Source organism: Schistosoma haematobium, chromosome 3 (genome assembly GCF_000699445.3).
Source record: "Schistosoma haematobium chromosome 3, whole genome shotgun sequence".
In the NCBI taxonomy this organism is placed as follows: Eukaryota; Metazoa; Platyhelminthes; class Trematoda; order Strigeidida; family Schistosomatidae; genus Schistosoma; species Schistosoma haematobium.
In genome coordinates, this window is record NC_067198.1 from 2,101,033 (window position 1) to 2,125,786 (window position 24,754).

Sequence of the window (24,754 nt, forward strand, 5' to 3'; positions counted from 1 at the left end):
AATACTTATCTGTTTACCTTCATTCATGTTCATCTGTATACTAACCACGAGACATAAAACACTATTCATATTCAAACATAATTCATTGTTTAGACAGCAGTAATATTACACTTACATATTCATACATGGAATAGATACATCCGACTGAGTGAACCTGTGATTGTTTGTATTTGTACACTTGTGTGTGTGGGGGAGAGAGAAAGAGAATGAGTGAAAGAGGGAAACAGACCACCCATAATTGATATTCCCTATAATACATGTATCTCTTTGTTTATACATTACGAAACAGTATACTGTTTTCTCTTTTTTTTTCTCTTTTTGTTTCACTAATAGATTAATCTATTTACCTAATTCTATCTTTGACATATTCACTATTGTTCATCTAACCGATTCTAAATAAGAGAAAGGATTGGTCAATGTGATGACAATTAAATATAATTCTGGGTATTTGTTTCTTTGTATTTAAGCTTTTTTTTTTATAGTGTATGTTATTGTGTGTGGTCTTTAATACAAGTAAGTAATTATTTCTAACCTAAAGATATTTTACATTGTGCTTTGTGTTTCCCATAAGGTAACATTGATAGATAAGCGTAAACAAATAGATTACAGAAATGTTTATGCACATACAAACAAACGAAACAACGAAGGTAGATAGCGACAGATTGTATCTCCTTTCTTCTTCTTCTTCTTCTTCTTTGTTGTTGTTGTTTCTATTATTGTTATTATCAGAAGTAGTTGTGTAGTCATATTCCTACTATTATCATTCTTATTATGACTAAACTATACCTTCATCCCTAAACAATCAGTCAGTCAGTCAGTCAATCAATCCATTGAATGATTAAATATAAAAATACAACAAAGCTAAATTGTATGTATGTGTGGTTCTCTTTTAGTTGAAATGTGTTCATGATAAGAAACAATATTATGAATGTTTTTAATGATGATTATCATTGTAAATTGGTCTTTAGTTTGAATGAATTGAATTATCGACAATTTTCTTCTTCTTCTTCTTTTTATGTGGATAATTAAGATGAGAGTTATCTAAGTAAATATATTTTAAGATTAGATGGTGGTTGGAGGTAGTCAACAGGAAACCCTGGACCCAAGTTTCGCGCTACTTGGCACTCGTCAGTAAGGTGTACTTGTAATCTTGAGGGAACTGGTGCTCCCTGGCTGATTCGGTCTCGTGTCACCCAGCTTCACAGTCAGAGACGTTACCACTGAGCTATCCGAGCCGCGACCGACCTCCTGTAGGACTGAGATGTAATCACAATTGATTGATCACTGGGTGGCGATCAATGTCATGTGTCATAGTAGCCACATTGCAACATGATCGATAGCATTCGATCTGCACTAATAAGGACTAGACACGCATGACACTGATCGCCATCCAGTGATCAATCAATTATGAAATATATTTTAGTAATTTTAATAGTTGAGATCATGAGTTCATTGGAGGTAGACCATCATGGAAAATATGGATGTACTGGATGACCGTTTCGTCCTATTGTAGGACTTCCTAGCAATGTGTATCCATGATCTCAACTCACGAGATTCGAACCTATCGGTCTCAAATGCAAACGCTTAATCTCTAAACCACTTAGCTACCCCGCATCCAACGGTGTTAATGTCTGACTTTAACTAATCCACGAAATTGAGCGACACCCCCACCATTGTTTTTAGTGAGTTACTATCTCACAGCAGACTCGGTTTAACTCCACTGTTCACGGCTACTCACTAGAACTCCAGTAAATACCTCTTAATGCCAGTCACTAGTGAGCATATGTTGATTAAAATCACAAGAGATTTTGTGGATATTATATTATTTTTAATTGTTGAGATCCTGAGTTAATCGAAGCTAGACCATCATGTAAAACATGAGAGTAGTGGATGGCCGTTTTTTTCCTACTATGGGACGTAGTGCGTATACATGATCCCACCTCATAAGATTCAAATCCAAGACATATGATTATCTAAGTTTTCGATAATGATCTAGTTCCAATGGACTAATGATCTCAACTATTAAAATGACTATAATATTAAAAAAGAAAACAAACAAAGAAATTCTGGTGAAAAGTTTGATTTTCATTGATTTTTTTGTTCTATTGTTATTTGATTTGAACAATAACTGATACACACATATTCATTACACTGATGATAACAATAATAGTAGATTGGTTGAAGTTAGACATTAACACCGTTGGATGCCTGCTCAGTAGTCTAGTCGGTTGAGCGCCCGGCGCGAGACTGATATGTCCTTGGTTTGAATCCCGTGGGGTGCGGGATCGTGGATGCACACCACTGAGGAGTCCCATACTAGGACGAAACAGCCATCCAGTGTTTCCAGGTTTTCCATAGTGGTCTAATTTGAATTGACTCATGATTTAAACAAGTGAAATAATAGTAATATTAAATATGGATTTGTATAATCTACATTGGTTCCCTTTGTATATGATTAGGAAACTATAATGTTATATATGATTAACATGATAACTACTACTATATACATATTGTATATATATCTAACTCTCTCTCTCTTACTCCAATCTAATCTTTTGTATGGTTTATGCATAAAGCATAAAGTGTGCAGGTCACGTGTCCATGTCTACTAATCAGAACAAATATATAATCTTTAAAGGGTTTGTTTGTTGTTTTAATGATATATCATTGTTTATTATGAATACGCTATGTGTACAGAATTATGTTCAACATTCATCCCCATCTATATCCAATTGAAGAAACTAAAACAAACAATAGCAACAAGTATCCATTATTGATTGAGGTCAATCTACACAAATGATAATAATAACAATGCGAACAATTATTATTATTATTATTATTATTATTATTAGTAGTAGTAGTAGTAGTAGTAGTAGTAGTAGTCGTTGTAGTAGTAGTAGTAGTAGTAATTGGGCCCTGATATCAAATTAAGGTTTTTTTTATATTTTAGTGCAAAGGTTAATCATATTTATGTAATTGAATCATTTATCCATTTCTTTCTTTTGTTTGTTTAAATATACCACTCTCTTTCCCTCATTTCATTGTTCTTATTTGCTATCAGTTATAGACAGGTTGTTATATGAATGTGTGCAGGGTAAATTTGCACACTGGAAATAAAAAGTATTGATGAAAGGGAGAAATGGAGAGAGAGAGGGGGGTAGTGTAAAAGATGGTTGTGTTTATCACACACTATGTATCTATGTACACATGAATTTTCCTTTATTTTCTTTTAATTTTTTTTTGTGATGTCTGTCTACTGGTATTAGAGAAATAGAAACTTTTGTGTTTGATTTATACTCGTGTGTATGTGCTGTTTTATCGTTGGTTAATTCGTTATAAAAAGTGCAATTTGTTATACTCTCTAATTTCTAGTGTTGTGGTTAATTTCTTCTTCTTCTTCTTCTTCTAATGAATGATATGGTTTTTGTTAACTTATACAGTAGTTTATTCTCTAAACATTGACCTTGTAGATAAATCAGTCAAAGGGATGAAGTAATAAGAATATGAAAGTATAGAATGAATGAATGAATGGTCTATGAATGTGTATAAACTAAATGAAACCAATCTAATTTCACAATTATTCATGATTATTATCAACATTAGATTTCACTGGTGCTTCTTGTTGTTGCTGCTGTCGTTGTTGTTGTTGTTGTTCTAGAGGAATCAAATAGGTGTGTCCTCTTTGAACTATATTCATTATCCATAAGGATAACACTAGTTATCACATTACACCAGCTAGTTTATAATGTCTATTCATATGTATTATTATCATTATAGTTGATACAATGACAAGCATAATGAATCATAACAATACGAATAAATAGAACAATTAACATTCAATTGTTTCAAACTGTTTAAGAAAAAAACAAGTAAGTTACATGTTTATTTATTCTATTTTATATGAATGAAATAATCAGTCTAAACGAGATCATTTTTTGTATTGAATGATCATTTTGTCTATGGATGGATCAAAATTAAATATGGATACTATTGGATTCCAGTTGATTCAGTGGTTTAGAGGTTAAGTGTTCACACGCACGCGCGCGAAGATCTTATGTTTGAATCCCATGTGCAGAGTAGTAGATGAGCATTGTTAAGAAGTATCATACTAGGATTGAATGGTCGTCCATGATGGTCTAGCGTCAATGGATTCATGATCTTAACTATTGAAATAAGTTTTTGTTTTCATTTTAAATCAGTAATTCATTAGTTGTTTTTCATTCCTTACACCTCTTGTAATTATGTTAAATAAAAAAAATGAATTTAGTGTATGATTCAGTCAACGAATTACTTTCATTAGTTATAACATTTCTAATCTTACAACATTAGTAAATTGTTTACTGAACGGCTGTTTTGTCTCAGTATAGGACTCTTCAATAGTGCGCACCTATGATCCTGGGTTCGCCCCCCCCATGTGAGGGATTATGGATGAGTACTGTTGAGAATTTTCACAGTAGGACGAAATGTTTATCCAATGTTTCCAGGTTCTCAATAGTGTCCTAACATTAATCTATCCATGATACTTGCGTTAGTTACCAACTAAACGTATACAATATAAATATGCTTAAATTCTCATTTCTAGTAACATCTGATAATTTCAACAGATTGATGTTTAGGATTGTAATTGATCAGTCTCTATTACTGGCATATATGTATCCTGTACAGATTGCCTTGATATAGGATGAAAACACACATCCTGGATTCTATTACTAGCCATTATCCATTTTTACTTATAACATTATCATTATTAAAGTACTAATTTTAAGGTGACTAAATAGTTAATCAGATCAATTAAGTACTTAGAATCATAGTTACCCTTACACAAATAATCCTTGTTCGTTACTCCGAAGGTTTTAATTCCCGTTCATCTTGAACATCAGTCGTTGCTTCAGTTTAATTATGATCGATTTGTAAGAATAGTTATTAATTGTATTCAAAACAGACTCAAATATATCAGTTTGTTACTATGCAATTAATATAAGTATTCTTTCTTATTCAAACCTTACTCATCTGATCATCTTTAACATCATTACATAATATCATTCCTTTTAGATAGTAACAAATAGTTAGATTACTTTAATAATTGAATTCATGAGTCATTTGGAGCTAGACCATCATGAGGAACCTGAAAGCATTGGACGACTGTTTCATCATAATATAGGACTCCTCAGCAGTGTTCATCTACGATCCCGCCCAGCGGGATTTGAACCTTGGACCTATTAGTCTCGCACGTAAACGCTTAATCTCTAGATTACTATTATCAAATGTATATATGGTATGGATGATGTATGAATTTTATACTTATCTTGAACTAGACTTAAATGGAAATAATAACGAATAAAACTATCATTATGGAGTTGTGGAGATTATTAAGTTTTTGATTAAGATCATGAACCGATTGATGTTAGACCATCAATGAAAACCTTGAAACATTGGACGGTTGTAACCAGTGGAGCTAATCTGTGTTAGGTAGAGATAGGTATTTACCTCACACTGTGGATTGGTTGAAGTTAGAGATTAACACTATTGGATGCCGGCAGACTTAATGGTCTAGAGGTTAAGTGTTTATGTATGAGACCAAAGATTCTGAGTTTGAACCCCATATTTAAGATTATGGATAAACACTATTAAGGAGTCCCGTACTTGGATGAAACAGCCGTTCAATACTTTCGTATTTTCAATAGTAGTCTTACATTGACCTCAATCAAGAATAAAACTTTTAAATGAGATTAAGATAAACCTTTTTATGAATTCATTTTGATTCTTTGATATTTCTCTTATTATTCATTAATTGAATTGAACACATAGTTACATATATATTGAATAGATAATAAAAGAGAATTACAGATAGATACACTTAGGAGTTATTATGATTCCTTTGAACTCCTTTTAATAGTGACAACCATTGAGTAGAGAATCAATCAAACATATTACTTTGTATGTCTGCAATACAAGTATGTATGTGTGTATAGGTATTGAGACTAATGAATGAGGCTTATTTTGGTTCCACTTACTAGACTAGTCTCCAGGTTGTATCTTGTCATTTCTTCAGCAATTTCGATGACTCTCCCAGTCTGCCATATTATATAAGCATTCCATGTACTTCAATTAATGGTCGCTCTGGTTGTTAGAATGGGGTTGGGGCTTTTGAGTTCCGAGGGAACTCGGCTCTTTTTATCAGATGTCATAATTCTTCTGAATAAAAATCTAACATTCAGGGTAGAGTTTAAATGGTTTGAATTATTTTTTCTGGTTAATGCTGTTTTAGCTAGATAGTTTTCTACGGGATGGATTCGCTAACCCCATAACCAACCCTTCTCCTTTACTCAGGCTTCGAACCGGTATTAGTCCTAGAGGGGCTCCAGGCGGAGTTACTAGAATATTCTACCACTAATATCATTCATTTACTCCTTATTCGTTTATTATGTATACCATCCATATAATTCATTTTTCTTTTCACTTCATGGTTTATCATTTATGTTTTTTCATAACTAACATTGATTACCAACTATTAGTTACTTACGCCTGTTACTCCTCGTAGAGGAGCATAGGCCGCTCATCAGCATTCTCCATCCAACCCTGTCCTGGGAAATCGTTTCCAGCTCTTTCCAGTTTTTATTCATCCTTTTCATATCTGCTTCTATTTCCCAACGTAATGTGTTATTTGTCCTATGTATTACAAACTATGGGTGATTACTATTATTATTTAATAAGAAATCATAATTGTAAAACAAAACCGCCCTGAGTGTGACATAATCAATAGTTTTAATGTTTCGCCCAACAATCTGGTTCAAGCTTCTTCAAGAAGATTATTCTTAGATATAGTTTGTTCTCATTGATCATTGTATCATCATAACATAAAGCATAGATACATAGGTATATACAATATGATCAAATCATGTATAGTAGATATTGTTTAGTTTGTTTAAAGCTAGTTCATCTAAAGTAAATATTAAAAACAAAAAAACACCATCGTAGAATGGGGTGGGTGGGTGGGTGGTGATAGAAAGAAAACAAGAAAAGAGAAAAAAAGGGGGGTTTCTGAAAAAAAAGAAGATAAATCCGATCGAAATATTACAAAGAGAATAGGGGTAATTTAAACTTCTCAAATCACCCTACCAAACTTAGAAACAAACAAACAAACATTAGAATAAGGTTGATTATTGTTTACTTATTTATCCCTTTTATAAAACGGATGTTATACATTGACTGTATTATGTATTTAACCATGAGTTTAAAGTTATAGTAAAACACTATAGATTGAAATGAATGAGATCACTTATTTACCTTTCCTGTTCCCCCCCCATCCCAAAAGGATGAAAACCGGAATAAATAAGATAATCGAAAAAAAACTCAGTTGTCTTATCAATTTACTTTACCCAATACAACAAATATATGTGAAATAGTTGTTTAGTTGACTCTTTTATGGCGAATAATAATTCATCTATAAGGTCATTTATATCGCCGATCAGCATTCTTCAACACATTCACATTGTACTGGGCCTTCCTTTCTAGTTCTATCCAATTTTTATTCATTCTTCTCATGTCTGTTTTCATTTTTCAGTGAAATGTGTTCTTTGGTCTTTTTCTTTTACTTCAGCCTTGTGGATTCCAAGTGAAGGCTTGTCTTGTGACACCTAAAGCCCCTTTGGGGCTACTGCCGGTCCTAAGCGCGGACAAAAGAGGAAGGTTGGGCATAGAGTTAGCAACCCAATCCTTTAGAAAACTAACTCGCGAGAAAAACGCTAACGAGAAAAATAAGTATATACATATATACCATCGAAAACCTGGAAGTACTAGATAGCTGTTTTGTCATAGTATGAATCTCTTCAGTAGAGCTCGTTTATGATCTTCAGACAAAGGGAATCAAACCCAGAACCTTCGATTTGGCGCGCGAATGCTTACTCTTCACGATAATGCACGACCATTTTCCATTGCTTTGGGGGAGTAACTACCTCACACCCGACACGGCTTATATATACATATATTTCTGGTTAGCGTTTTTTTAGCGAGTTAGTGTTCTACGGGCTGAGGTCGCTAACCCCATGCCCAACCCTCCTCCTTTATCCGGGATTGGGACTAGCAGTAGCCCCCGGAGGGACTCCAGGCGGAGTTATATATATCATCAGGTCAAATGAATATTTGCTTTTTAGCGAAATAAACAATTTTCAAGTCCTTTAAATAGCTACTGTTTAAAATGTTTACCAAAGATGCACCAAAGAACTAATGAGCTTTAAGAATAACTCAACATATTCTAAGATTACACTTGTATTACTCATACTGTTATGAACGAGAAGATAGATGGGGACAATCAATGTATATCCATATAAAATTACATTCAATACTTTATCTGCAAATTCTCTATTTCATCGTTCCTACATTCCTATAACAATTACTCTCTGTACCCATTCTCGTCGATTTGATCTTTCTGTTAGGTGTTATATACTACTTATACTTGTTCATATAAGAAGTGCACATTACATTACTACTAGGTGATAACCTCTTATAATCAACAAACTTTTGGGCTTAGTTTCAATATGTAACTCATTGACTTGATTTAAACACGTATGGGAAAGCTGAGAAATTCTTTGATTCATTGGAAGGTTGTCTATGAATAGAAGTAATACAATTGATGAAACTGTATAACATTTTCAAAAGTTATCAAGGTTTTTCTCGAATTATTTAGTGAGATAAAAAAAAAACAAATATATATAGTTGTCTAGGGATTAGGTGTTTACGCGAGAGACCGAATGTCCTGGGTTCGAATCCCGCGAGCAAGATCATGGATGCACATTGTTAAGAAGTTCCATACTAGGACAAAACGATCGTCTAGTGCCTCCAGGTTTTCAATAATGACCTATCATTTTCCGATTCATCATCTTAATCAAGAATATATGTGTGTATGAATATATGAGTAATCTAAATGTGAGTACTTCTTTTTACCTCACACCTGTTACATATGAATAATTAATTATAAATAACAAAATGCCAATGAAATGATCCATCTTATTATAGTTTGTTTTTGTTGTTGAAAAGAAGCATCGGTGAGACTATAATTTATGGACGATCTTTGAACCGACGCTAGACTGACCTTGAGGGTGTTCACCTAATAACTAGTACCAAACGAGGATTATTAACCAATGTGAGGTATTAGAATTATGATTTACAATTAATGGTTAAGGCTAGGAATTAGATTTTGGGTTTTCGTGACGAACTGACATCAGCTATAATGCTGAAAAGCTATTTAGCCAAACGGATAAGTGAATTTCGCGCTAAGATCTGAAATCTGTTATCTTCAATCTGATTGGTTTGTCCATAAATTATAGTCTCCCCGAAGTCAAACTGAAGATCTGTAGTTTTTTATAAAAAAAGTACTGGTTATATTTTGAACCATTTGATCAGTTGTCAGCAGTTGTTTCTCTCCTCTCAATAAAATAGTTCACTGTCCGACATCATGAACTTTAACACTGTTGTAGTGAAGGTGAACACAAATGGGGACAATGGATTATATTTAGTACAAAATTAACGAGTCACATGATAAACCATACTTCAATACTTCATTTGTAATGTGTTCATTCATTGTCTTAGACTTCATTGTTCCTGCATTTTCATATCCATTACTTTCTGTTCCCGTTCTCTCCTCTTCGATCTTCCCAACCATCTGCTGTCAGTCATCCTATTACTGATTGGTATTATATACTACTTATGTCGACATAAGTAGTACACACACCACACTATCACCGTGATAAAACTTCGGAAAATATAATTTTTCAATTGAATGTTATTGTAAATTCTAAATCTAGTCTTTTCAGTTTGATGAATCATTTGTCAGTCAACACTGATATTCATATACAAATGGAAATTTCAATAGGTCCAGCATATGATTTAATTTTTGTTTATAATACTCAGCAGTCTACATTCATTAGTCGCTTTACAAATGTACCTGTTAAATCAAAAGATAGCAACAATAGATTGTCTTGGTTGAATTAGACCATATGTAACTAGGCTATAATAGTGGTAAAGCTCTTATATGATCTATCTCTCTAATCCAGTTATTGATTAGTTAACTGGTATTGTCAGTAAAATCAATGACCCTCTATTTACCAACTTACACATCAACCAATAAAGAACAACTTATAACAGAAAGGGTTTTGTGGATATTATGGTAGTTTCAAAGGTTGAAATCATGAGTCAGTTGAAGCTAGATCACCTTGGAAAACCTGGAAGCACTGGACGGGATTGTGGATGTGTATTGCTGATGAACTCACAATAGGACGAAGCAGTCACCAAGTGCTTCCAGGTTTTCCATGATGATCTAGCTTCAATTGATTCATGATCTCAACCATTGAAACAACTTATAAGTTAACTCTTTTGATCCTCAATTTTCTTCTAACATAATGGCTATTCAGAAGACTAAAATAGATAGTACATCAATTCTAATGTTGTATTTAATTTACTCATGATCTGATCACATATTAACATAATTAAGAAATTACAAATAACGGCATAACTATACCATAAAAGAAAAAGAACTCAATAATAGATCCGTAGTCAATGAACAATAATTTAGGGAAAGTACAATGTATAACAATAGGTTATAGAGACAGAGGAATACAAACAACAACTTCAGATAGAACATTTCTGAAAATCCAACCTTTTGCCAAATCGAAGGTTCTGGGTTTGATTCCCTTTGTCCGGAGATCATAAATTCGCTCTACTGAAGAGATTTATACTATGACAAAACAGCTGTCTAGTACTTCCAACCTTTCTAACACTCATCCTATCTCTTTATCAACTTTGGAAGTTATCCGGTATACTTATTCGATTAAATTGTAATGATCTATATATTATATATTGATGAATGGAACTTCTATATGTCATTTTCGTGCATACACAACTGAGTTATTCAGATTCTCATTACATAGAAGTATATATAAATAGATCATAATATACACTTGCATAATCATTTTTTGAATAATTTAGTTAACAGTATGCGTATGATGTGCGGCCTATGCTCAATTAGGAGTACACAGGCGTAAGTAAGTAAGTAAGTAAGTAAGTAAGTAAGTAATACGTATGATGTGTTCTACTGATGTCGACCGATATAAGTAGTATGTATCATCAATCAAAAGTGAAATACCTGACAACAGATGGCTGAAAAATCTAAGAGAACAGAACAAGAACAAAGAGTGATTGATAATGAAAATGAAAGAACAACATAGTCTAAGACAATTGATGATTATTTTGCAAATGAAGTAATTCATTTATGGTTCTCGGATTTGACTAAGTGATTCTGTATTGTTGTATTCATATACATTTGGTTATCTTCACCCTTGTTCTCGTTCAAAAATATACGGACTATTGAATATAAGAGAATAAAACTGACAATCTATTTAATTTTACTATTCACTTTATTGTATAAATAGAAATTAAAAGTAATTTATAAACAAAGATGGATAGGGGATAATAATGGAATCCAGTTTGACGCACGTTTCATCCTGTTTAAGACTCATCAGCTAGATGTACTTGTATCTCACAGTTGATATTCACTCCGGAACTCGAACCCAGTGCCATTTGCTTCAAACGCCATCACGTTATCCACTCAGCTACTGAATCCTAATAACCATTTGTTTGTGTAATGAGATGAAGTATAAATTCACTTGGTATCATTTTACTTGAATCTTCCCATTGATATTCAACACTGCAATTGATCAGTCTCTTATTGGCATATATGCATCTTTTACAGATTGCCTCGATATTGTCTTAAGTCGAAAGTATTATAAGCTTCAAGTAAACAATAACAAATGAATTTCAAAGTATTCTTGATCGAGATCATGAACCGATTAACGTTAGATCACTATTGAATATCTAGAAGTACTGATTGACCATTTCGTCCTATTGTGAGACCCCTCATCAGTGCGTATCAAAAATCTCGCTCACGAGATTCAAATCTAGGGCTTTCAGTCTCTCACGTGAACTCTAAAGAGTCCCACAATAAGACGAAACGACCATCCAATGCTTACATATTTCCAATGATCTCCATTAAAGAAAACAACAACAATAATAATAATAATAATCATAACTCTATACTGATAAAATTAATCTGTTTATGACTGAATTTCATATTACATTTTGATTAAGATCATGAACCAGCATTGAAAACCTGTAAGCACTGGATGGCTGTTTCGTCCTATTGTGGGACTTCTCAGCCGTGCGCATCCACAATCGCGCTCGCTGGATTCAAACCCAGGGCAATCAACACCAATCAATTCACGATCTCATCTTCCATTGTACTGAGGTAGATATCTGTATCTACCCGACACGGATTAGCTCCAATTTGAACATCAATCGATTCATGATCTCAATCAAAATTTAACAATCTCCACAACCCCTATACTGATCCTATTAGATTATCTTACCTTATTTTATCAAATAAATTATAGAGATTATTTCGAATCATTTCAAATTAAACAATTTCTTTTTCATTAGTAACCATAATATTTATTCTGAATGAAAAAAACAAACAAACAAACAAACAAACAAACATAGGATAAGTATTACGTAATTTCAGATTGTTACATTCAGATAAATTGTACTATAAACGGCCTGGTAACTAAATATATATATATTTAGTTACCAGGCCGTTTATATATATATAAGAGTACATTATTCATAAATGTAGGGAGATTAGTTATCCAATAATATACATATGATTGGTTGATTAGTATTGTTTAAATGAACAGTAGTATTATCATTGAAATTGATTTTATATTACCATTACCACTGAAATAAATCTCAAAATGGATAGACTATTAGAAGTACATTCGTTTAATCATTCGGTAATCTTTCCATCTATACATATACCTACACATATGCATGAATGCTTATGCAACAACAACAAAAAAAACAATCATAGAATTTATCCTGAAAATTGACCGACAACTTGATGTATATAAGCGGTATCATTTCTAATTGACAGCGGTAAAACTAATGATATTCATATATTATTATTAATATTGTTTTGATCGTCAATATACTACTTAAATTTCATAATTATCAGTAGTGGATATCACTATATATATATATATAGAGAGAGAGAGAGAGAGAATAAAAATAATATTTGATGCCTGTCATGAAATGAATTTACTTAGTGGTGGATTGTTTTTTCGTATTCGTCGTCGTTGTCGTCGTCGACGTCGTCATTGTTGTTGTTGTTGAACGCACAAAGGCATCGCATTTATTCTTTATCATTATGATTATTATAAATAGTTGGGAAAGTGATTTTTGTTTATGGTTTATTTTAATTATTATTTATACAGTGTGTACAACGGTGAAAACGTTTATGAATTGATTTCTTCATATTTTCTGACAATAATATTACTGATATTTTACATAAGTAGTTTATTGTCTATAAAGTAAATTATTTCGGAATTTTTGTTTAGAAACTTTGTATTACTCTAATATCAATCAATTGTAGTCCTAAATAAAAATGAGAAGATTCAAGTAAAACGATACCAAGTGGACTTAAAACTTCAATCCATTGCACAAGCAAGTGGTTGTCATGATTCAGTAGCTAAATGGACAACACTATGATGTTTGAAGTGAATGATATTGGGTCCGAGTACAAGAGTGAGCATCAATTCTGAGATGTAGGTACATCGAGTTGACGAAGCTTAAATAGGAAGAAATGCATGTCCTGGATTCCACTGCCAGCCACTATCCATCTTTGCTTACACTAATATATTCATAAATATTTAAGTATTTTCTATCTGCGATATGATACGATCTCTGAATATAATTCAGATAAATAAATTATATCTTTTATGTTGGTGGAAATTGAGGATTTTCTTTTAGTTTTAATATAAATTTCGACTGAAAGTTCTGGATTGGTTGAGGTTAGACATTAACACTATTGGATTCCGGCCGGCTCAATGGTTTAGAGTTTAAGTGCATGAGACTGACAGGTCCTGAGTCGGAATCGCTCGGCGCGGGATCGTAGATGCACACTGTTGAGGAGTCCCATCCTAGGACGAAACAGTCAACTCTGTCCTCCGCCTTCTTTTCTACTTTTATCCAATTGTTCCTCATTCTTCTTAATATCCGTCTTCATTTCTCTGTGTAATATTTTCTTTGCTCTTCCTCATCTCCTTTGACCTTCAGGATTCCATGTGGGAGCTTGTCTATTGACGCAGTTGTATGCTTTCCTCATTGTATATCCTATCCAATTACAGTTCTTCTTCCTGATTTCTTCCTCCGCACAGCAATCTGGTTTGTTCTCTCACACAGTACGTTGTTGATGATAGTGTAGTGTCTGGCAAACAAATCTGAATTATTTTGTGTAGAAATCTGTTAATAAATACTTGTACCTTCTGCATGATGGCTTTTGTAGTTCTTCAAGTTTCCGCCTCATGCAGTAGAACTGTCTTGACATTTGCATTGAAAATTGTGACTTTGATGTTGGTTCACAGTTGTTTTGATTTGCAGATGTTCTTCAGTTTTAGATATGCTGCTCTTGCTATGCCGATCCACGCCTTCATATCTGTATCAGATCCACCGTGTTCATCAATGATGCTGCTCAGATATGTAAACGTTTTTACATCTTCCAAATCCTCTCCATCAAGTGTGATTCAATTGTTGCATGCTGTATTCAACGATTACATCAGTGAATATGCAACTTGAGTGTATTTATTAAATTATAAATCTAACGTGTCATTAATGAATTAAACTGTTTAATGTAGTAAACTGAATACATTTTGAGAAGCGTAAAACAAGTCTAGCTTGAAGAAGAATACCAATCGTTGACATTTATTAAATACCTATTTAATAAGACAGGAAATAGAAACTTGCCAATTGTGATTAGATGATAAGGGAAACTAGATGAAGGGGGACTGCAGTTGTTATGAGTTACTTTAGACATATCTGATAAAATGATGGAAATGTTTCATTGACACTTAACTATAATCAAGATTATCGAATAAGAAAGAGATTTTTCGTATTCACAATTGATTGTTCACTGGATGGTGATCAATGTCATGTGTGTCAAGTCATTCTTAGTGCAGATGGAATCCTGTCGACCAGGTTGCAATGTGGCTACAATTTTAGGTGACTCGACATTGCGTGCACTATGTTGAAATAAGATGGTGGTTGGAGGTAGTCAACAGGAAACCCTGTACCCGGGTTTCGTGCTATTTGTCACTCATCAGCAATGTGTACTATAATCTTGAGAGGACTGGTGCTCCCTGACGGATTCGATCCCGTATCACCCAACTTCACAGTCAGAGACGTTACCATTGGGTTATCCAGGCCGTCACCGACCTCCTGTAGGACTGAGATGTATTCACACTTCTACACTCATTTACCTGTTGAAACTGGTCTCCAAATGTTTAGAAAATAAACTTTAAAAGATTGTATGCAAACTTCAGACTCTAATGGAAAATAGTGTTTTAGGAGACGAACAAAAACATTTTGTTCTATCTAATAGTCACCAGTGAATGCAAAATGGCGGAATGTTAACAAAACCTAGGAGTCGTAATCTTAGCGATTGTATTAAATATTGAACACAATGGAAAAAGTTAGTTTAAGGAAGAATGTCAGATATGAATTGGAATTGATAAGATTATGGTTGGAAATAGTCAACATGATTTCCTGTCAACAAGGTTCCTTGCTGACAAGTGCTAAATAGCATGAAACCCGGGTCCAGGATTTCTTGTCAACTACCTTCAACCACTATCTTTATAAAAGGATGATTTGATCATTCTTTGTTAATCAATACTTTGCTTTCATTCTTACTTACTCCTGGAGCCCCTCTTGGTACTACTGGCGGTCACAAACCTGGATAGAAGAGGAGGATTGATTATGGGGTTAGCGACTCTATCTCGTAGAAAACTAACTAGCTAAAACAGTATTAACCAGGGGAAAATATAGTTCAAACCATCTAAACTCTACCCTGAAAGTTAGAAGGTCTTGATTTAGAAGAATTATGGCACCTCATAATGAAAGCCTAGTTCGTTCGGAAGCTCCTTCTAACAACCATAGCAACCATTCATTTAAGTACATGAAATCCTCGTTGTTAATCAATATTATTATTAATTAATGTACCTGATTATAAATTCACTTGGTATTGTTTGGCTTGTATCTTCCCATTGAGTTTTAAGACCTCAATTTATCAGTCTCTTATTGGCATATGTGCATACTGTGCTTTGCCTCGATATTGCCTTAATTCACAAGCTTTATAGTGGCTAGCATTGGAATCTAGTTTGAAGCGCATCATTTCGTCCTATTTGGAACTCGTCAGTTAGATGTACCTACATCTTAGAGTTGATATCCACTCTGGGACTCGAACCCAGTACCGTTTGCTTCAAACATCATCTCGTTATCCACTTAGCTATTGAGTCTTGATAGCCACTTGCTTTTGCTAACGAGTCCCAAATAGAACGAAACGCTCGTCCTGGATTCCACTGCTAGTCACTAACCATCATTGCTTAGAAGTACCTGATTATAGTTATGAATTCAAGAAATATTCACACATTTCCATAGATATATACTTACATATATATATATATCTATATGAACATGCGAACAAAGCTTAGGTATATTAACGGAATTTGTTTTAGTACAGAAAAGATAGTATTCTAAGTACAAATGATGAATATACTGTGTACATTTTAGTAAAAAAAAAAAGAAAAGAACTAAGGTATGTATGGAATAGATTTGTATAAACTATGAATTGACAAGAACTTGTCTTTTGTTATAATAATAATAAGAAGGTTTCTCTTCAGTTCGTTTTTTTGGAGAGACATTGGTTATTCTATAAATAAATCTCCTACAATCCTTTCTTTCTTTCTTTCTCTTTCTCCCTCTCCCTCTCTCTCTTACTCTATCTCCCTATCTCTCTCTCTCTCACACACACACTCACCCTCTCTCTCTCTCTTTATGTATGTGTTTTGTTTGCACAGTATTGTTACTCGTAGTATTAAAATTTGGCATTTATATTAAAATGAAAAGAGATGAATTGTTTTCAGTAAGAAGGAATTCGTTTTCGGTATTCTGTTCTATCTATCTACCTACCTACCTACCTATCTATCTATCTATCTATCTATCTATCTATCTATCTATCTATCTATCTATCTATCTATCTATCTATCTATCTATCTATCTATCTATCTATCTATCTATCTATCTATCTATCTATCTATCTATCTATCTATCTATCTATCTATCTATCTATCTATCTATCTATCTATCTATCTATCTATCTATCTATCTATTCATCTATCCAGTTAACCATCTATCTCTATACATTCACGATCCTACAACAAAAGGATTCGAACCCAAGATATATCAGTCTCGCATGCAAACACTTAATCTCCAGATCACTGGTGTTAATGTCTAATTTTAGCCAGTTCGCAATATAGCACCACTATCCACCCTTATCTTCAGTGAGTGGGATCGTGGATTCATACTGCTAAGGAGTCTCATGCTAAAACGAAAGAAAGTCTATTACTTCCAGGTTTTCCATGATAGTCTAACTTTAATCGACTCATGAATTCAACTATTAAATCACTACAATCATCACAACCCCCCCTGTTTTTTAAAAAAAATTCTACTACTATTATTTTCATCAAGTAGTTTTCAATAATTTATTCCTATTATCTATACGAATTACCATTATTGTTAATTTCTATGCATTAACTAAATTCTTTTTCAACGGTTAAGATCATGGGTCAGTTGAAGCTAGACCGCCATGGGAAACCTGGAAGAACTGGACGGCCGTTTCGTCCTATTGTGGGACTCCTCAGTAGTAGTCTGGTGGTCTAGTGGTTAAGTGCTCGCGCGCGAAACCAGTAGGTCCTGGGTTCGAATCTCGTAGGCGGCGAGGTCGTAGATGCGCACTGCTGAGGAGTCTCACAGTAGGATGAAACGACTGTCCAGTGCTTCCAGGTTTTCCATGGTGGTCTAGCTTCAACTGACTCATGATCTTAACCATTGAAATTACTATAATATCCATAAAACCCATCTGATATTAAATTCTTTTTACTAATTGTTCAGCTATCCAATACATGTGCAATAGACTATACACAATATCAGCTCCTATCAGTCTGTCATTCATTAAATTTAAAACAGTGATTAACGATTATATAATTTATAAAGTAATTCATCATGAAAGCTGATCCATCATACATAGATCTTCTTTCACCATGTCCTATTTATCCTAATCCAATGTTAGCATTTAGTTCAAATATACAAAATTCAGGAAATTTATTTTCATCAGATATTTATAAAGATTTAAAACCAATTAGTTGTAATGGAGTTACCATAACAACAACAGCAACACAACCACCCCCACCCCCACTACCTCCACTACCATCCCTAACAACAACAACAACAAATTGTACATCAGTACTTGGTGAAATAACAACATCATCGACATATACATCATGTTTTCCTACTGGCTACTATTCGTCTTCTAATTCCTCCTTAATCTCATCAGTAGAGATATCGGCAACACCGGTAACATTCAATAATGATACATCATCAATAATTATGATAAAAATTTTTTATTTATTAGAAACTATATGTCGATCGAAACATTTAATATACGAAGAAAAATTAAAAATTCTTATGAATATAGCTGAATATGTAATAAAATTTTATGAATATTTAACAAATTCAAGTATCAATGATCCAGTTTCAGTAAGTTTCATTGTTGTATTGTTTGTTTGAATCTTTGCATTAATGTTCAAGATTATGATTGGTCAGTCTTTTATTGATATATGTGCATCCTGTATAGATTGCCTCGATATTGCTAGTGGGTGGCCTATGCTCCTCCACGAGGATAGTGGTTAACAACAATCGAATCCATGACACGCGACACTTCTTTCTACCTGGGGCTCATCAGCTGGATGTATCTACATCTCAGAGTTGATGTTCATTTCGAGACTTAAACCCAATACCGTTCAATTCAAATATAGGTACATCCGGCTGATGAGCTCCAGATAGAAAGAAGTGTCGCGCGCCCTGGATTTGATTGTTGTTAACCACTATCCTCGTGAAGGAGCATAGGCCGCCTACGAACAATATCGAGGCAATCCCGTTATCCACTGATCTACTGAGTTCTGATAGCCACTTGCTTGTGCAATAGGATGAAGTTTAAACTCATTTGGTATTCTTTACTTGAATCTTTCCATTGTAGTTTAGGAGTGAAATTGACCAGTCTCTTGTTGGCGTATATGTATCCTGTGTGGATTGTCTCGACATTGTCTTAGCTCACAAGCATCCTAAGCAAAGATGAATAGTTGCTAGCAGTAGAATTCAGATTGACAGACGAAACTTCTTCCTATTTGTGACTTGTCAGTTGGATGTGCCTGTATCCCAGAGTTGATGTTCACTTCGGGACTCGAACCCAATACCGTTAGCTTCATTATATGTTATAATTCTCCTAACAGCTCGTATTATTGAATCATTTCTATAAGCAAAAAATATTCATATGTTTTTAACAACAACAAAAAAGAAACAGTTCTACTGTGAATGAATTTTCTCAACGCCGATTGGAACGGTTGATAATGTTATCAACGGGCACACGACTTTCGTGACCTTAAATATGACTCCAATCATAATGTATGATGATTTGTCATCAAAATATACATCCCAGTTATCCTTGTATATAATCATCGAATTAAATCACATTAGAAAATGACAGAATTAAACAAGTCAAATAATAGAATGAAGTTTGAATACGTATGTTTCATATACTCATTCATGTGAATAGACAATCAGGAAAATGAAGCGAAACGTAAAGGGTGAATCGAAACAGATCGGAGAAGGCATGTAAGCCAACTCCATTTAACCAAGAGTGAATTGATATTTATAGTCAAGCAAAAACAAGTTACAGACACATGATGAATAGGATAAGTAATTAACATATGCGATCATATAACGAAATAGTCAAGATTAATAAGTGAATAAGTGACGGGGTAAAAACATGGCTTCAGAAGAATGAATAGATTGGTCTATATAGAGGCTAGAATAACCTCATATAACTTCATATGTGAATTTCCATCATTTATCCTTCATATTCTATATGATTCTTCCAATTCACGATTCCTTTCTATTTCCTTTTCTATTCTCTTTAACTCGATCTTCTTAACCTTCTGCTGCAAGGTTTTCCACTTCTGCTTGGTGTTGCACACTACTTATGTCTGTCGATATAAGTAGCGTACACCGCACTCATCCCCTTTTTAAACGGTAGCTCTTACGATTGTTCTGCTCGATGTGCCACCTTCTTTTCTGCAGTCTGTGCCACTCTCCATGTCGAAATGTCGAATTCGCTGACCTCCATAGCAATGACGACCTACCGGGTCATCTAAATACGATGTCCTTCGAGCAGATGTACGTTTCTCCCTCCTCTCTCCATCGACAACAATCGCTACAACCAACACCAATCCACCAGAACATTCTACTTGATGTCACTTCCTCCACAACAAATAGCGCCTCCTCTTGACCACAATGCTAGTTAGTTAGTAACAATAATAACTCGGAGTACACCATAGCCTTATCGGTACTCCACTGTAATTATTCGATGTTTTTTGTAAAACTAATAGTAAGTCTTCTACACCTCATAGACGGGCTAAAGTAGTTGCGTTTTCAATATCATTTTGAATCACCTGATATTTACACATATCAGAATCACTGATTTAATCCAATGATTTCATTGATCTGTATATCATTATGTTTTACCTAATCAACTTACATACACTTACTAAATTTACAATTTTCTTTGTAGCAGGATCATGAAACTCCACTGAATCTGACACAACCAAAACTATTGAATAAAGAGACAAATATCAATGTATCTCCTTTGTTTACATCATCTCAAACATCATCCTCATCATCATCATCATCATCTTCTTCGTCCATCCTTTATCATTTCAATCAACAGAATTCCCCTGATCAATCAGTGAAACCTGATAAACAATCAATTTCATTATCAACACCAAATAATAATACTTCAACTAATTTAGTAATTCCAATACCACAGCCTATACCTTGGTTACAAAAATCAGATCAATTATCAAATGGATCAAATAGCACTTCAAATAATAATAATAATAGTAGTAGTAATGTGACATTTCCTGAAACGAATTTAACTTCATCATTGAATTGGTTATCAACATTATCAGATGGTAAAGAATTACCAAATTGGTTATTAGAACAGATTACACCAACTAATGAAAAGGTAGGTATATAGGGAAAGTTAATCACTATACTCTATAAGTATATCATTTTTCCATTAATATCTATATCAATACTATTTGTCAGAAGGGGGTTTTGTGGAGATCTTCATAATTTAATAGTTGAATTCATGAATTAATTAAATCGAGATCATCATGAAAAACTTGCAAGCACTGGATAGTCGTTTCGTCCTAGTATGGGACTTCTCAGCGGTGGGCGTTTACGACCTCATTCATGGGACTTGAACCCAGGACCTGTTGGTCTTGAACGAAAACGCTTAACCCCTAAACCATTGAGAAGACATTCGATGGTGTTCATGTCTAATTTCAACCAATTTACTTATTGATCATACCATCTAGATACCTTGCTGAATTATACTGTCAATAGATATCTTTCACTGATTATCCTTACACTCCATGATTCCGCTCATGGGATTTGAAACCGTCCGTTCAGTACTTTCCAGGTTTTCAATGATGATCTAGCTTAACTTGTCTCATTAATTCAACTATTAAAAATTATCAGTGTGATTCTATTGAGAAGCCATGACCAGTGGAGTTAATCCGTGTCAAGTAGGGATAGGTATCTACCTCAGTACAATGGAAGATGGTCGCGCAATTTCACGGATTGGTTGAGGTCGGATATTAACACCTTTGAATGTGGGCGAGCTCAGTGGTCTAGAGGATAAGCATTCACACCCGAAACCGAAGGCCCTTGTTTGGAATCCCGCGAGCGAGATCGTGGATGCGCACTGCTGACGAGTCCCACAATGGTACGAAACGTCTGTCCAGTGCTTCCAGGTTTTCAATGATAGTCTAACATCAATCGGTTCATGATGTCAATCAAAAATATTAAAAAATTATTACAATCTCCACAAACACCACCCACCCACCCACCTTCATCTCAATTTATTTTTAATTTACTCTAGTTACTTCAATTGTACTTAATTACTTACGCCTGTTACTCCTCGTGAAGAAGCATAGGCCACTCACCAGCATTATTCATACAACCCTGTCCTGGGCAATCCTTTCCAGCTCCTTCCAGTTGTTATTCATCCTTTTCATATCTGCTTATACTATTAGACGCAATGTGTTCTTTGGCCTTCCACTTTTTCGCTTCCCTTCAGGATTCCAAGTTAAGGCTTGCCTCATGATGCAGTTTGACGATTTGCGTAATGTATGTCCTATCCATTCCCACCGTCTTTTCCTAATTTCCTCTTCAGTTAGAATCTGGTTTGTTCTCTCCCACAGAAGGCTATTGCTGATGGTATCCGGCCAATGGATGTTGGGTATCTTGCGTAGACAACTATTCATAAGTACTTGTACATTCTTCATGACGGTTGTAGTAGTTCTCCAAGTTTCAGCTCCATACAGTAGAACTGTCTTGACGTTCGTATTGAAGATTCTGACTTTAATATTGGTTGAAAGTTGTTTTGAGTTCCATATGTTCTTCAATTGTAGGAATGCTGTCCTTGCTTTGCCAATCCTTACCTTTACGTCTGCATCTGAACCTCCTTGTTCATCGATGATGCTTCCCAGGTATGTGAAGGATTCTACATCTTCCAGAGTTTCGCCATCAAGAGTGATTGGATTGCTGTTTTCCGCTTTGAATTTGAGGACCTTAGTTTTCCCCTCGTGTATGCTGAGGCCTACTGATGCAGAGACTGCTGCTACACTGGCTGTCTTTGTCTGCATCTGTTCGTGTGTATGCGATAGGAGGGCTAGGTCATCTGCGAAGTCCAAATCGTCTAATTGATTCTGAGCTGTCCATTGTATTCCGTGTTTTCCTTCAGATGTCGAGGTCTTCATAATCCAGTCGACCACCAGAAGAAAGAGGAATGGATCGAGTAGACAGCCTTGTCTGATTCTGGTCCTTACTTGAAATGCATCTGTTATCTGTCCTACATGCATGACTTTGCACTGTAGTCCGTCGTATGAGTTCCGGATAATATTGACAATCTTCCCAGGAACTCCGTAGTGTCGAAGAAGTTTCCATAACGTCCTCCTATCTACACTGTCAAATGCCTTTCCATAATCAATGAAGTTGATGCATAGTGATGAGTTCCACTCAACTGATTGTTCGACGATGATCCGTAGTGTTGCAATTTGGTCTGTACACGACCGATCCTTACGGAATCCAGCTTGATGATCTCGAAGCTGGGCGTCTACTTCATCTTTCATCCTGTTCAGCAACACTCTGTCGAAGACCTTCCCTGGTATTGACAGTAGTGTAATGCCTCTGTAGTTTTCACATTTGCTCAGATCTCCTTTCTTTGGAATCTTGACGAGGTGCCCTTCTTTCCAGTTCATCGGCACTTGTTCCTCCTCCCAAATCTTTTTGAATAAAAGGTAAAGCATGCTTGTGGCTATTTCGACGTCTGATTTCAGTGCTTCAGCAGGTATGTTGTCGGGTCCCGCTGCTTTCCCGGTCTTGATTTGTCTGACGGCCATTCTAATTTCTTCCGTAGTTGGTGGATTGACATCTATAGGAAGATCTATGTGTGCTGCTTCGATGTTCGGTGGATTCTTTGGAGCCGGCCTATTCAGGAGCTCTTCGAAGTATTCTACCCATCTGTTACGCTGTTGTTGAATTTCAGTGATTGGCTTGCCTTCTTTGTCTTTGACCGGCCTCTCCGGTTTACTGTATTTCCCTGATAGTTTCTTCGTTGTATCGTAAAGCTGTTTCATATTTCCTTCTCTAGCAGCTTTTTCTGCCGCCGTTGCTAGTTCTTCCACGTATTTCTTCTTATCGGCTCTAATGCTCCTCTTCATTTGCTTGTTTGTTTCTGTGTATTCAGCTTGTGCTTGGACTTTTTCTGCTCGTGTTCGGGTGTTATTAATTGCTGTCTTCTTGTTCTTCCTTTCTTTGATCTTGTTCAGAGTTTCTATAGAGATCCATTCCTTATGATGGTGTTTCTTTAGGCCCAGAACCTCTTGACACGTTGAAGTTAATGCTTCTTTGATACTTTTCCAGTTGTCATCCACAGTAGTTTCTTCTTCCTTCAGTAGATCCTATAAGGCTTGGAACCTGTTGTTGAGAGCTATCTTGAATTCATTGAGTCTGTCAGTATCTCGAAGGAATGCTGTATTGAACCTTTGTATTGCTGTTTGTCCACTTGTCCAGTTCCTTTTTAGCTTCAGTTTTAAATTGGCCACAACTAGGTGATGATCAGAATCTATGTCAGCTCCTCTCCTGGTTCTCACATCTTCCATTGTCTTTCGGAACATTTTACTGATGCAAATATGATCTATTTGGTTCTCTGCAGTGTGGTCCGGTGAGATCCTTGTAGCTTTGTGTATACGTTTGTGTAGAAATATTGTGCTGCCTATGATCAATTTGTTGAATGCACATAGATTTGCAAATCTTTCCCCATTTTCGTTTCTCTCTCCCAGTCCACGTCGCCCCATGATATCTTCATATCCGGTGTTGTCTATTCCGACTTTGGCATTTAGATCTCCCATTAGAATGGTGAGGTCCTTTCTTGGGCATTTCTCAATGATTGACTGCAGCCGCTCGTAGAATTGAT

General features: G+C 34.9%; 1 protein-coding gene across 1 annotated transcript in view; it reads left to right on the top strand.

Annotated features, from left to right (window-relative positions):
- Positions 1-3,806: 3,806 nt before the first annotated feature.
- Positions 3,807-24,754, top strand: part of SOX5 (Transcription factor SOX-5) — a 50,243-nt gene continuing 29,295 nt past the window's right edge. The window contains exons 1-3 of the mRNA XM_051212747.1: positions 3,807-3,869; positions 18,049-18,693; positions 20,783-21,235. Of these exons, the coding sequence (XP_051068660.1) occupies positions 18,160-18,693; positions 20,783-21,235 (987 nt within the window). The 5' untranslated portion in view covers positions 3,807-3,869; positions 18,049-18,159. The remainder of the gene's footprint in view (positions 3,870-18,048; positions 18,694-20,782; positions 21,236-24,754) is intronic.